This window comes from Chrysoperla carnea, chromosome 1 (assembly GCF_905475395.1).
Source record: "Chrysoperla carnea chromosome 1, inChrCarn1.1, whole genome shotgun sequence".
NCBI lineage: Eukaryota > Metazoa > Arthropoda > Insecta > Neuroptera > Chrysopidae > Chrysoperla > Chrysoperla carnea.
Window position 1 is genome coordinate 85694602 of NC_058337.1, and position 16102 is coordinate 85710703.

A 16102-nucleotide genomic window follows, 5' to 3' on the forward strand; every position below is an offset into this window, starting at 1 on the left:
TTTATTAAATTTCGTTTCTTAAATCTTTGATCAAAATAAGTGAACAAACTAAATAAAAAAGGGGGTGTAAAACATCTTAATTTTGTTTCATATACTTGCACTAAACATTTCTAAGTTTGTCCCAAGATTAATGCAGAAGAAATTTTGAATACACAAGTATAGGCATTTAATTAAAAGTTGTAAAATGTTTATTGATTCATAAACTAAACTATAATATTATGAGTATGGAATAACATATCTGGTAAAAATTGCTTATTGGGTAAAACTCCATGCTGGCACAGAAATTCGTTAAAAAATTTTTCCTGGCCATTTTGCAAAATTACCTTCATTTTGTTAATACACCTCTCAGTTCCCTCTTTAAAGGTATGAGTGATCGTAAGTATTATAGTCTATCTGAATTTTAAGAAATTTAGCTTTCCACAATTGATTAAAATCACTATTCAAGTACCTACAGTTTTGCACGAAAATTGCGTGATATATCTACCAAATGTAATACTTAGCGCAACAGTGAAAAGACATCGGTTTTTCGGATAACGTCCTCTCATATGTTTTCAACCCCTCTCTTTCGTGTTTACATTTCTGTTGATATGGCAAAAAATAAAACTCTTACGTTAATGGTGGAAGACTACTAATAATTAATCATATGCATTGATTATGGTAGTTGGATACATGCAACTTCAGGCATTTGATGTTCAATAATAAGGTAAATAACGGCATAAAACGTCTCAAACTATTTATTTGAGGATTTCCCTAAAAACACTAAACTTTTTTCGTATCTTCACTTAAATGGACATGTCAATCGCAACATGTATAGGTTTTTTCGTTTTTTCGGGTTCGAACTTCGTGAAGTTGAAGTTCGCCTCCCAATAGAAAAAAATAAGTGAATCACAAGCATATTGAACCAAGAGCCATTAAAGAGCTCAATTTCGATTATCAGGATTTTTAAAATCTATAAATCGTTGTCTTCAACATATGTGCAAGGCATTTTTTTTAAATATTCATTTTTGCTCGCTCATAAACTCAAAATAAATTATAGGTCTAGAATACGCTATGGAAAATTTCAGCTCGTCCATCAGTTCATAAAAATGGTAGTTAAATTAACTTTGTAGATACTACTTATTTCTCTACGATCAATATTCCTGTCTCTTACAAACTTGCGATTAATTTTATAATTTTAATTTTTTAGATGTGAAAAAAGGTCATAATTTTGGATCAGATACACATCAAATTAGACATAAATTTTGATAAATAAATTATTGTAAAAATAATTTATGATTTTATTTAGGTAAATGGTAATTTCCGATTATTATAACATATTTTACACATACGGAAATGATTTTATCCATAATCTGAAAAGGGTCATTCTATTTGTCTATGGATTGCCAACGAACCAATTTACAAATAAAAAAGTCATAAATAATGCATTCATGTATGAGATAATTTGTTTCTAGATAAAATATTCGAACCGCATATATTTAAGCCTTTACCCACACACATGTATTGTCACATAATAAGTAAAAAAAAGTGTGTATTGCAGACCTTTGGGTACAATATGTCGTATGTGGTTTACCATATATACTTGTTACCAAAACAAACCCCGATGGGTTTCATTTCCCAGGGTGTGTATTTTAGATAACGTTAAATTTTGTTTTTTTATTGCTAAAGTTTAAAATTTATCTAGGAAAAAAACCTTTCCTTTTTTTATTATTAGATAATTACTACAAATCGTGAACGGGAGAGAGGATGAAGGAGAAATGACATTTATTTGCATTGAAAATTTATATGAAAATTACTATTGTAATTAACATTTAATGATCGTTGTACTTAGTTTTTTTTAATGGTTATATGATTCAATTTACAGGCAATTCTCTTCTTCTATGATAAAAAAAGGAAATAAAGGTAATTTATTTTTTCATGATAAGATTTTGTGATCCTAAGTTGAACCGCCGATTCTAAAAGTGACCGTTAAAACTTGTATACTTATAAAAGAAAGATTGTGTCAATTTAAAACATAGTACCTGCATGACCGAGTTTTACTCGGTATTTTTTGAGTTATAGAGGCACAAATTTTATCACTAATATAAGAACCACTTAAAATGTCTCTACACAAATACCAATTTGAATATCCCGGAAATTTACTTTATTGCGATGCCAATGGATGTCAGGAAGAGTGCTTTGTGTAGTGAATGTTTCAGTTTTCCTTGGAAACACGAAAAAACGAAATTTTCTAAAAATGAATATCTTCATCTATTATTCGCCCCAAAAATCCTCTACATACTTATTTTCATGAAAATCGTTGGCGATTGCTGCTTATACAAAATTACCACAAAAGAACTTGGCTGAATTCCATGCAAATCAAAAGCAACTATTGAAAGGATATCAGTAAGATTTATGCTAGACACAGTGGATTTATGGTAAACCTAGTCCAAGGACTTCAACAGGTTTAAAAATATTCAGTTTAAGAACGAAATATATTCTTTCTTCGATATCATAAGATAAATTGAACAATGTTACCAAGAAACTGATTTAATTACAACTAATGTTTTTGTTGTAAAAAGTCCCAATTTTAGTGTAGCCAAATTATGGACATAAAACGCATGAATATTTGACAATCAACGACAAAGATTCCTCTGGCTAGTGTAGATTAGTTAAAATCTAAGCCGAAGTAATAACTTTAAACAGTTAGACTTTAGTTAGACTTGGTCAACCTTAGACCAGATTCGCCATACTACGGAGTGTGTATGATAAGTACAATCGTCATTACAGTCGGGAGACCTCTAAGATTAAACAGTTTTCCACAGGAAGGAAACGAACAATTTCAGATGAAAATATTTTCTTGTTTTCATGCTTTTAAGAGCGCGATTCTGTAATTGCCTGGGTTTTAGTTTTCGAACTTTTTAATTTTACTTAAACCATTTTAGGGTTATAATTTCGTGAGAAAGTATAATAACATATATATTTAAAAAGTGCTGTCATAGCTTTATGTCCTCTAGAGGGGATCATATTCAATTTAATGGTGCCCAACATAGCCTATAACCAGCGGACTATCAAGACGCTTCTAACGATACTTTATTTGTCAAATTATGATCAGTAGTTTAGAAGCTAGGTGAGAACAGACGAAGATACATACATTTTAAACTATTTTACGGTTATATTATTTCGTGATTAAGTATTGCAATAGATATATTTTTGAAAAGTGCTAATTACGTCCTTTAATTTGATGCCAAACACATAATTCAATCGAAATTTGTTTTTCGATCATAACTTTATGCCTTCGAAAAGGTGCCATATTCAATTTAATGTGACGCCACATAGATTAAACCCTGCGGGCAGTCAAGAGGCTTCTATCGATACCTTATTTGTCAAATTATGATAAATAATTTAGAAGCTAGGTCCGAACAGATGAACATACATATCGGTCAAACACATAACCTTCACCATTGTATAGTCGGGGTCATTGTAATATAGTATTTATTATTTAAAATTTGGCATGGCTTATTGAGAAAAAAAGAAAATTAAAAAAATTACTATAGTAACTGAAAAAACTTTTTATAAATTTCCCTATCCAACCCCTTCAAATGACTTTCGATTCTGCTCGAAATAAAATTGGATTCATGTAAACGAAGCTGCTGGCACCAGCTATTTTATTGAATTAGATATAAGCTATATAATCAACATCAAATTTTAATAAACAAAATGCTTTCGTGTGTATAAATAATTGGCTCTTATTTTCTTGTAGATTGAATATTATTTTTAGTCATTAACAACATTACCTATATAGAGTTGACCAATACTGTGATGTTCGATATAATGGACAATAGATTTCCTTCATAAACCATTCTGTTATAATGGTCGATTATCGCTTCTAGGCATTAATGTATTAGGTATATTACATATGTGTATTATGAAGGGTAGTGTTTTGAACCTTCTTTAACCCTTTTAATTTTAGAAGTTATATAGATACCATAATAGTATCTCGATAATATGTAATAATTAGTTCATTGGCGTGACCAAAAACAGCGATCCCTGAGTGTAAAGGATGTTTTTATTTTAACTTACTAGTAATGATTCATGAGTATAAATGAGTTTTTTTTAACTTGCCAGTTTCAAAGAGCTCGAAAAATAAGTTATTTCAAGAAAATACATCAAACCAATCTTATATATTGAAATATGCCATTCGAAACGGTATCATGCAATTCGGATACGGAAGCATACAAAACTTTTAGACGATAATTATCTCAAAAAGTCACAATGAATTGGGAATGTGATAATTTTTAGAACTACTTTTATTCATAAGAAAATGAGTCCCCTAGAATGTATTTTTTTCCAAAATGTTTTATTGTAAAATTGGCAGGGAAATTAATTATGTTAACTAATAATTATTTTTTCCATTTCTTCTCAACATTTCAAAATGTTACTCTTGATTTTTTAAATTTTTGTGATAAAAATGTAAAAAACATTTTAAAAAAATGACATTTATGATTCCGTGGAAAAAAAGAACAAGAAAGTATTTTTGTCACTTGTTTTAAATACTTAATCGTTGGCTATAGAAACCGTGGATGGCTCTTTATCTCGAAAATGGCTAAGATCAGCTCATGGATACAACACAATAATTTATTTGTATCACAAGCGTTACTAGTGGTTCTTTAGTGCCAAAGTGCATTCATTATACAAAATAACGATACATAAATAAGATAGAATACTCAGAAGTTGGAATTCGTACCTTCCATCTTCTGTGTAGTGTATCTTACGAACCAATCGATCGATTTTATTCTTTTTATCTTGGTTAAAGAGATAATTTTATGCCCTTTCAAAAGAAGCATCTCTTAAGGAAGCCATTTGAAATTTCAAAGTCGGGGGGGGGGGGGGGAGGGTTAGCGGTGAATGGATAAAATCTAAAATTCTCTAGGTACCATTTTTGAACTTTCCCGTCGATATCTAAATCGTCGTGTTTTCATTCACAACAATAATCACATCCGGTCAAGAGTTATTAAGGCTAGATGCCTTCTACCTTATGTGTAGTATTTCTCAAGAACCAATCGATCGATTTCATTTTTTATATCTTGGTTGAAGAGACAATTTTATGCCCTTTCAAAAGAAGCATCACAAGATATTGAAGTCATTTGAAATTTCAAAGTTGGAGTGGTTAGGAGTGAAGGGATGAAACCTGAAATTCTCTATTAATAATTTTTCAACTTCCCCCTCGATATCTAAATCGACGTGCTTTCACTCAAAACAATAATCACATCAGGGAGTTATTAACGATGGATACTTTTGAAATGAACACACTGTATATAAATAACATAAGGAATCACATATTTATAAGTAATAAATTTTTTACTTTTTGATAATATAATTTTTTTAAACGACATAAATTTTTGATAAATATTCTGTTCAAATATAATTACTCTGAAAAAGGTAAACAAACGTGATTTATTTAATGGAAAAATTTTTGGAAAATGATTATACATACATGGGAAAGAATAATAACTGCTTAATTATTTATACAACAATCTTTTAATAATCTTTTGGGATTTTCTCTGAAAATCTAGACAATAGTTGATTTTTTTTTTTTATAAAATGTATTGAATAAGATTTTCTTAAAGCATAATAATGATAGGAAATGTTTTGTTTTCGTTTTTCTTTTTTCGAAAGAAAAACATTCTCGTTCCTTTAATAACAATAAATATTCATAAGATTTGATATTTGTAGTTCGCTCCAGGAGAATTGTCCTTTATTTGAATTTTTCCCTTTACTGGTACTGAAACATACCATACCAAGATTTGGTACCTAATTATCTGGCCCAACAAAAAGTAAATTAAACACTTTATACTTAAAATATTTAAAATTGAATAAAAAAAATACGTAGGATAGTGAGAGACCCATTTTCTTCAAATACTAGCGGTTTTTTTTTTCATATAGTATTATTCAAAGCTGTTTTTTTTTTTTTTTTTTGCTCCCTTAAAACTTCATCAATTTTCATAAATGTGATATCATTTTTAAGATAACTTTCACAAATACGGATTATAATGAAAAAGCCAAAAAATTATTGTTCAATTCGAAAAAACAATATTTAAAAATGGAAATTAAAAAAAAATTTCCTATTTTTATAAAAACTTGCTACTTCTTTCACATTTGTGTAGAAAAATTGCCTATATTAAAAAAAAATGCCTGGATGTTAAAACTTGTGTGTAGATACAAAATATACAGACCTTTCTTTCGTGAGGGCCGAGAAAATAAAATGAACATGAGGCAATCTTTTGCTTCCAAGATGTGTAATAGACTATTTTATAAATCAAAAATCACTCATGTTGGCCTATTAAATTTTAATACATATTTTTTGAAATAAACTATACTTATTTTCTGTTCGCATTGTGTTATTATTTTACAATTGATTTGACAATACAATACCTCTAAAAATAAAAAAATAAACTATAATAGAAGTACAAAAGAATATAAACACAACGCAAAAAAAACGACAAAATTTGAAAAGAATAGAAAACAAAATTTTTTTAGAGGTTATATAACTTGAAGCTAAATTTTATTATTATACTCTGTAATTCAAAAATAATCTCTGTAGATTATTTGAGATGATGGAAAAGAATGAATGAGAGATGATGCATGCCTTCAAGCATATCGGTCAATGTATTAAAAGGGAGAAAGTATTCATCATCATTTGATATACGTTCTTAATAGGCTTTTCAGCTTTTCATAATAAAACATGTCCATAGTAACGCACTTCATTTGTTTGTGAAAATTCATAAATAATTCAGAGGTATATGTATTCATAAGATACATTTTTCAATTAGTACCTACGAAATTTAATAGTTTAAGTCTTGCCTTTTTATACCTTGTGTACATGAAATATATCAAGTTGTGCTAAATTTAGTACACAATTTGTAACGCTTAAAAATGTTATTGCTACGAACAAAATTTTGGTACGGGTGTTCAAATAATCACCTAATTAGTCCATTTTCAATTGTATGTCTGGCCGTCTGTCTGTTGAAACGAGAACTCGAAAACAAAAAGAGATATCAAGCTGAAATGTTTATAGCGTGCTCAGGACGTAAAAAGTGAGGTCGAGTTCCTATATGAACAACATAGGTCAAAGGTTCCTTATAAAAAAATAAAAACTTTTACTTGAAATATTTTTTCGTAAGCATCATGACTGTTTACCCACGAGGGCGCAAGTAATTTGAAAATTTTATAGTATGTATTATATTGGAATATCAGTTATGCGTGTTTGGCTATCTAAGAGTGGATATCTTTCTTTAGTTACGTGACGTAAAAAAGCAAACGATTGCGTCATCAATACTGTCTATATATTGTATTTCAACAGTTAACTCAGTTAAGTGTTTGTTTTCCCTTATTTCCTCGTGTTAAATTAAGTTAAACCGTTCTTCATGAAAATTATTTGACATTAACTTGGCAGGGAATTTATTTTATCATTTATTTCAAATTAATTTTCATATATAAATTTCATAATTCAAAACTGTGATTCGTGGCTCCAAAATATTATATGACCCTTACGGATTTGAATTTGGAATGAGGAGGAGGTTGTAAACATTATCCTAGACCATATATAATTATGTGAAAAAAGCTAATTTCTATTTATCTACTTACGATCTAGAGTTGTCAGTGACATAAAATGTTCTATGGCTTTTTGTTTGTTTATACCATGGAGATAGATGCTTATACCCTCTTCAATCATCATTACAATGCAATCTATATATAGTTTGTTAGTGTCGCGAATCAAATTCATTTTTATTTAGATACATTGAGCCTTTTTGAATAAATATTTGATACCTTTAATTAGTAGAAGGGTATTCGCACGCACCATGTGTTAGTTTTATTGGAGGCGCTTCCATGGTAACGATACACTACTTTAATTATAGAATTGCATGGATGCATATATAATTGTATGGATTGTATTTATGACTTACATTGAAAATTTAATATTATTGCCTCACAAATTTAAATAAATAATTATTTACATTAATATTTAATAATTTATTTAATAACAAATAATTTACATTTTTTTTTTTTTTTTTAATATTTGAATTTTTAATGCATTAAGTTTAATTAATTAGTGTTTTTCAATAACTTTAATTTGACATTTTTATAACATTAACATGTAAAGAATTGCAAATAAGTCATATCAGCCTCCTCTAACGCCAAAATTTTTAGTCAAAGATAAAAAAGTATTATTGTGTTTTTATTTTTTCAGAAGCAATATTTTCGATTTAATCTAACTACTTTTTCCAATTAAAGGTCTGTGGTAAAAATGCATTAACAATATTGATAAAATTGAATTAACAATGTAATACTATTTGTAAAAAAAAGCGAGGATTTTTCCACATAAGTCTTTACACTTTTTACAGTTTCCTATTGCTTGGCCATTAAACTGTAACTACTTATTTTATTTTGATTGAAGTTTTCATTCTGAAGAATAAAAATCATATGAAATACTTTCTTAGGATATTGACCGTAATAATGAATATTACAAATAAACGTCAAATTACTTTCCCGAAAATTTTCTATCTAAATAATTATTAAAATCTTTATTATACAAAGGTATATTCGTTCTACGTTTGATTCAATTGTGTGAACGAATATATATTGAAATATGTGAAACTTATAAATAAAATTACAATAAGGGGTATCTTTGCAGTATAATATTTCCTTGTTTCTCGATTGAAGGTTTTTGTATTCCAATTTAACAATAAATGTACGTTGTTTAAATCTCCGTAAATAATTTTAATTAGGTTAGAAGAAAAAAATAGTTTTAAACTTTTTAAGAAGGGAAAAAACTGGACGTACAGTCATGATTAAAAGTTAATAAATTTAATAATTTTTATAATTCTTACAAAAATCATTCGATTTAGAAAATTTTGCAAATATAGGGGAAAAGTTTGTATCTTGATACACTGATTACTTTGTACTTCATGTAATCCGAATCAACATAAATTGCCAACTAAATTGCACTACAATAGATAAACAATGTAGTGAGAATCGACAGTGATTTCTATCTTCGATGTCGGTCTTTATTTATTGCTTGCAGTCCTTAACCAGTACGTGCATTGTCCAAGACGACATCATTTAGTGAAGGTTTTTTCTGTCGCTATTATCGAATTCGTATTCTGGTAGCAGAATTTCTAATTTTCATTTTTATTGACATGAATAAACTGACAGTTTACAAACTTGCTTTACATAAAATTACTTTGCGTCATAAATTCATTTTTTTTTATTTCTAAAGTTTAAAAATAAAAATATGCATATGTTTACGAAGACGATTTATTATTATACAGATGGATTTCCCTATGAATGTATATATGCCCTACCAGAAGTTTTAAAATTATTAAAGGTAGAATCGACATAATATTTATACCTACAAACACGATTGCATATCAAAAAAATTTGTATCGCGCTCATAATTTTCTAAAATAAGTCAATTCTATGCGGTTTTATTATTTTCGAAAATAATACTTCATTTTCAATAAGTACACATTTTAAAACATTGGGAAAGTCATTTTAGAAAAATGTTTACGCGCAGTAGTTGTTCGTGTTTCATCATTATTTAATAAGTTTTATCAATTTTAAAATGACTGAATAAAATAATGAGTAAAAATTCTGTCTTCATTCCTTTTCCGGGTGTTTGAGTTTGGTATTTATCTATTAAATCTGTTAAAATAGTTGAATACCTATAAATATTTTAAACACTGTTATTAGAGTGAAAATATATTCACATTTGAAATTACATCGGCTTTTAAGCTTTATTTATGTTTTGTAAATCTGACGAATTATATTATTGACAAGAATTATTAACTTCCCAGTGGGGTAGTTATTGTAATGGGTCGGATATTGCAAATTGAAAAGTTAGACATATCTCCACGTTTCAAGGCTTTTAGAGTCGAATAGTATGGTTTTTAAAAGGATGTCCGTGTGTGCACTTCTATGTATGTTCGGATTCAATTTTCGTCTCGATATCTCGAGAACAAATGATGATTTTGACATGAGACCAGTTTCATTTGACTTCTATAAGAGATATTTATAGAAGTCAAATTGTTTAATTTTTAGGGATTTCGCTCTCAACTTTATGATGGGTATCTCTGTACAAATGTGTATATAGTTTAGTTGCTATGCAATTTATTATGCATTCGTGTAATAATAAATGCATAAGATATACACTAGTGGTAAGTATAGAAAACAACAAAAAGTTAAAGAAACCAAGGGTGGTCTCTTCTATTCGTAGTAAAATAAGGTACATAATAGGTCGATATAATATTATTGTATTATTATTCAGTATCTGTAATATATTGGCTACAAGTTTAGCTCTATTCATGGTAGAGTGTATAGTTGTTACATTATATAAATAAATACAGGTACTATGGTAGAGTAATTTATGTTATTTAGTAAAATATATTGCGTGAATTGTTTGTTGTATATATTATGTCAAACTGTTTGCTTCAAAATTGAACATAAAATTTTAAGACAATATCTTTACGAGCTATTAAATATTGAATCAAATACAATAAATGGTGAATTTTTATCGTAACTCACATAGTAAAAAAGCAAATTAAGCTTTACTTAATTCACCAATGTGGATTGCTGAATGTTCATGGATCAATTGTTAAAAAGGCATAAGTAAAAGAGATTTATTTTGTTTACAGAATATATAGAACTATCTTGCCTGCTATGTTTTCTCCATTTAATTTTTCTAAATTAACTTCGATTTAGAGTTGTGCCTTCTCTTTCTTTATCTTCTTTATAACGAGAATGATATACAAATAATTTCACAGCTTTCATTACAAACCTTTCGATAGAATAATGATATTTACTATGACTATTTGTAAATTTTCGGTTAACTGAATGATTATGTCCTATTTATTAAGTACTGTTAGGTTAGGTTATATTGGCTGTCCATGAAGGACACACTTAGGCTTTAGAGCCCATTGTGATATCATATATGTGTTTTACCACCTTTCCGCTGATAATTTCATTTATCAGCTCCTCAATTTCAGAGGCTGAGTGCATTTCCTTCATGCATACCTTGCACTACACCAGCCCATCACAACTATTAATTTAATTAATTTTGTTGCAACGGCGGGAATCGAACCCGCTACCCTAAGCATACCGCGGATGGAATTGGTTACGCTTTAACCAACTGAGCTAGTAGGGCGATGTTTGATATTTTTGAAACAATTCTTTTGTGAAATTACTCTGCCGCCAAACTTTTTTCACGAAATTACTCACGGACAGATTATCCGATCTTAAGTTTTGATGAAAGGGCTCTGAGAAGAGTTTTAAAATTTATCTGTATTTTATCATAAGATTATTTCTAATATTATTAAGTACTGTTAATAATGTTAAATTAAATATTTCAAAAAACGCCAAAATCAAGTCTGATCCATTGTTACTCCTAAATGACTGAACCGATTTTGATTTTTTAGCTATTTTTTGAAAGACAATTTTATCAGGAATGATTATTATATATTTTTCAAGAAAATCTGCTCAGTTGAAAGATCATCACTTCTCTTCTAGTGTTGTTTCCTCGATTACCCTTTTACTCTTAACTTACTTAACTTACCCTTTTACTTATAACTTTTAAGCCAAGTGTTAGAAAGCAATACGATCTTTTTTTTCATAAACTGATAATAAAAGTAAGATTATTTCCTGCAAAATTTTTTATCCCGATTTCGCAAATATAGTTCCCTATTCTAATAAATTAAAGTTCGATATGATAGGTCCCATTGTTTGATACGATAGATCCCTTTCAATTGAAAATTGTGTGTTCCATCAGCTTTTAATTACCGCCTAAAGCAATTTTTCTTTCTGGCATTTTTTATTCCATCGGCATCACGTATTAGCAAGAAAGGTTTATTATTAAATTATGTTCCATCAGTAGAAAAAAAAAATGCATAAATTATTTACATTATAATGTATTCAACAGAAGTATATTGCACGAATACTTCGTTTAAATGCCTCATGAGTTCTCAGGGTTACCAAAAATTATAATATACTTAATGTTCATATACCCATTAAAACATGAAAACAAATCTTATTTTTTGAAACGATTAAAATATCATCAATCTATCTTAATTAACCCGTCAGCACTCGCGTTATGAGCATTTTGTTCACGCTCGATTTAAACATAAATAACTTATATATTTTTCAAATGGTATATATGAATTTTTTCTATATTCATATAATTTTATATATTTTCGAAATATGAATTTTTTACATTTTTTTCAAGATATCTGCAATTTTTTTAAATACCTATATTTTTTCAAATAAAAAAGTAAGATAAATGTTATCGAAGATAATAAATGAGAACTCTAGGATATATTGAAATAAATTTCGATTTTTGCCCCAATTTCCTAGATCAGTTTTTTGTATTTTTAAAAATACGAATTTTCACACGGCAATCCGCCACCAAATTAGCAAAGAGTAACATTCACTAGCTAATTCTTACTGATGATGACTACTTGGAAGTCGAAAATACGTATTTTTAAAAATACAAAAAACTGATCTAGGAAATTGGGGCAAAAATAGAAATTTATTAAAAAAAGTAAGAGTTTAAAATTAACGTTGGAAATTTTTGGGCCTGTTCGTGTACTTTCGTTAGTTTAATATAAGTCGCACTCAGTAAATTAAAAATAATTGTGATGGAAATGAAATACTGTAAAATAAGTTAAAATGAATTTAGTTATTTAGATTATTTCTCTGCTCTAATTTTTTTACTCTTAAACATAATAATATGGCTCTGACATATACAATCATAACAAGAAAATGGACTAAACACATTTCAAAAAAATTCAAAAAAAGTAAGAAATAATTATTTTTTTGAATTATCGAGGAAATCTCAGAGCCATCCGGTCCATTTTCATGCCTAATATCATTACGTTTGGATAATTATTTTTTGAGTAAATGATAATTCATAAATAGGGCTGTTACTACGGGCTAGCCTCTCATTTATATTAAGTCGTGACAAACACATTGATCGTTTTTACCTTAATTTTAATAGTACATATTTTGGTTTGCTGTATCCGATTTATTAAAATTGATCGAAAAGGCTATACCCACTTATTGCAACAGCGGCTGATGGCTTAAATCAGCCTGAAATATCTTATTATTTACATATAATGAAGACACTATTGTCACTAAAAATTTGTTGAATTCTATTCATTTCACCTCTGAATATCATTAAAATACCTTTTGGAAAATGATTGTTCATTTATTGAGTTATCAAAAACGGGTCCTTAATGCGAAAATGTAAAAACTGAAGTCATCTGTAAAACTTGATTCAAAAAATGAATAATTATAGAAATAATATTAGAACTTACTCAATTAAAAATAAATAAATGTTTTTATTAATTATTATTACTAGTTAGGTATACTATTTACATTAAATTTCTAATTAGATAGTACACAAATTTTAATTTAAGGTAGATACCGCACAAAAAATTGATCAAAAATCGACAAAACTTGTTAATAAATCGGTAAAGTTTGTAATTTCATTCCATCGTATTTTCGATGCTATTTTCACAAATTTAAATTTAAGGTGGCATCATACAACAGATGGATTTCAAATAGAGCGGAAAGACATTTGTAACAAATCGAAAGATATTGTAAAGAGTATCTTTAAAATTTGAAAATTCAATTGTAAAACAGAATATTTCGGAACAAGTAACTATCTATTTCAAAGATTTGAACATTATATTCTGAATTTTAAAAATACTTCTAAAATATTCATTAAAAAAATATTAAATTTGACATTAAACTACTAACTTTGTATAGAATACTTGCAAAACGTAAATGAAAAACTAAATATGTTTAAAATTAATTACACAATCCATTATAATTAGCACTCTTTTTCAAACCATATTTATGACAATCTGTAGCCGGCAATCCAGTTAGATATATCGGTTTATTGATATCATTACCACCTGGACCATAATTACAATACAAATAAACCGTGTAAAATGGATCTTCATAAGCGTAGACACGTGCACAACCAATACGATTTGTTTCAGCCCAAACTAATTGTGTATAATGATTTGTAAATGTTGGATTGTTCCATGGACGCGATTTAATATATTCATTTGGTAAATCCACATATTCATTGAACCAATCATCAATTAAACCTTTTAAGCTTTCTTGTAGAGTTTGCGATTGTAAGGTTGAGCCATGGTAAACAATATTTTGTCCAGAATAACCATTTTGAGTATTTCGACATTCATCATGCTCGAATTTACATTGATTCGCCCAACATTGTGAAATATATTCGAGTTCTTCATCCCATTGTAATTCTTGCATATTTGATGCTGATGGTTGATTTTCGACTAAGCCACGGGCTACCTTGTTTCGTAATTCATTATGGTAATTTACTATCAACTGTTTTTCCTTAGAGTTGAGTGGTATTTGCTTCACTAGTGTACAATTCCCTGATACTTCACATCTTGGAAATTTACAAACTGTATGCGTTCCGGGTATATCACAAATTTGACAATAATCGAAATAACCTTCGAAATTCGTAGTTGTAGATTCACTTGCCTCAGTGGTTAGATCACCGCCATAGTTTTGCGTGATTACATTCGTATAACTTTCAGTTTCTGTTGAAGTATGTGGCTCGACTGTTGTTGTAAACTCTTCAAATTTGTTAAATAACCGTTGAAAATCATAACTTGCAAGTATTTCATTAATTGAATGATATCTGCGATTGTACGTTTCACTTAGAACAAATGCAAATAAACAACATGTGACTACCACAAATGTTTGGGAAAACATTTTGAAAATTCACAAGTTCAATTATAACTAAATAATTTTGTTCGCTAACATTGGATATTTATAAGATTTGAGTTTGTTTTGATTTAATTTCTCTGTTAAGATTCATTCAATTACCACTTGGTTTATATTTGTGATCTCACGTATTGTTTACTGTAAATATCACATAATTTATAAGAAAAATACATATAAATTTTAATTTATGTACAATAAGAATTTTTTAGAAGTGCGCGTAAATATGTACAATAAGGCGTTAATAAATTTTTTCGTGCATTCTTCGTTAATAAATTTTAGTCATTTTATAAAGAGTCTCTTAAATCACGTGGTACAGAAAATAAAAGTTAACAGGTAGCCCAATTTCTTTATTCAATTAAAATTAATAAATAAAAAAATTCCCGACAGACTGTGACCCATGTGATGGTTCTTGAATCACGACATCATAATTTACCTGGAATTTGGGCGGTGTATAAATAAAGTTTTCAACGACGAAATGTTTAAGTAATAGATGGAATTCAAACTAATCCCAATTTATAATAAATCGTCCCTTAGTTACTGAATTTCAAATTTTTTTCAGATAATACCTGATGTTATGATGTTATGGGCGCTATACAAATTTCATTTCTACATTTGAAGTCTTATAAATTGAATTGAACTGTAATAAACCAAAAGACACATCCTTAACACTAATTCAACTTGCATATCGATTTGTAACTATCTGACTCAATTTGGAGAGTCTTTACAGATGTACATGGTTATAGAAAAATGCCAAAAAACATTTACAATTACACAACATTTTAGATGAAATTATTATAATTTTTATTCTCTTTAAGGGGGAGAATGCGTTGTCTGCTTTCAAGAATAATATGTGGCAACGTTATATTTTCGTATTCGATAATCCGGCTAAGGATTTGAATTGGAAGCTGATCATCAGGTCAGTTTGTAGACATACAATGTTATATAGACGGAATGTTTCGCCATAGTTATTGCTGTTAATTATATGCTATTTATAGTGATTACCTACGATTAAATATTTTAGGTTCGCTATATTTGGATATGTTATTTTTGGCAGCTTTTACTTTTTTTAACACCTAAAATATTTTTTTTAATATCAAACAAAATATTATTCAGTCAGTATATGTGATTTTACATGATTTTCTTGAGACAAAACAAAAATTAAAAAGGAATGGGAAATTTTTAAACCGAAGGGGAATTTGGGCGGCTTAATTATCAATTTGAGCAACAATGCTATGGCAAATCTTTTTAAATAACAAAAGGTCGAGTCATTTGTAAAAAGCAAGCTTTAATCACAAAATACAAA

At 28.4% G+C, this 16102-nt stretch overlaps 1 protein-coding gene across 1 annotated transcript; it reads right to left on the bottom strand.

Moving 5' to 3' along the window:
- Positions 1-13675: 13675 nt before the first annotated feature.
- On the bottom strand, positions 13676-14825 carry LOC123303076 (venom allergen 5-like). Its single transcript, XM_044886179.1, has 2 exons — positions 13828-14825; positions 13676-13787 (listed from the first exon to the last, which is right to left on the bottom strand). The coding sequence occupies exon 1, from the start codon at positions 14785-14787 to the stop codon at positions 13840-13842; it is 948 nt and encodes a 315-aa protein (XP_044742114.1). The 5' UTR covers positions 14788-14825; the 3' UTR covers positions 13676-13787; positions 13828-13839.
- Between the last annotated feature and the right edge of the window lie 1277 nt (positions 14826-16102).

Bases quoted from the DNA above. Each gene is read 5' to 3' on its own strand.
- LOC123303076 (XM_044886179.1), bottom strand. From the start codon at position 14,787: ATGTTTTCCCAAACATTTGTGGTAGTCACATGTTGTTTATTTGCATTT.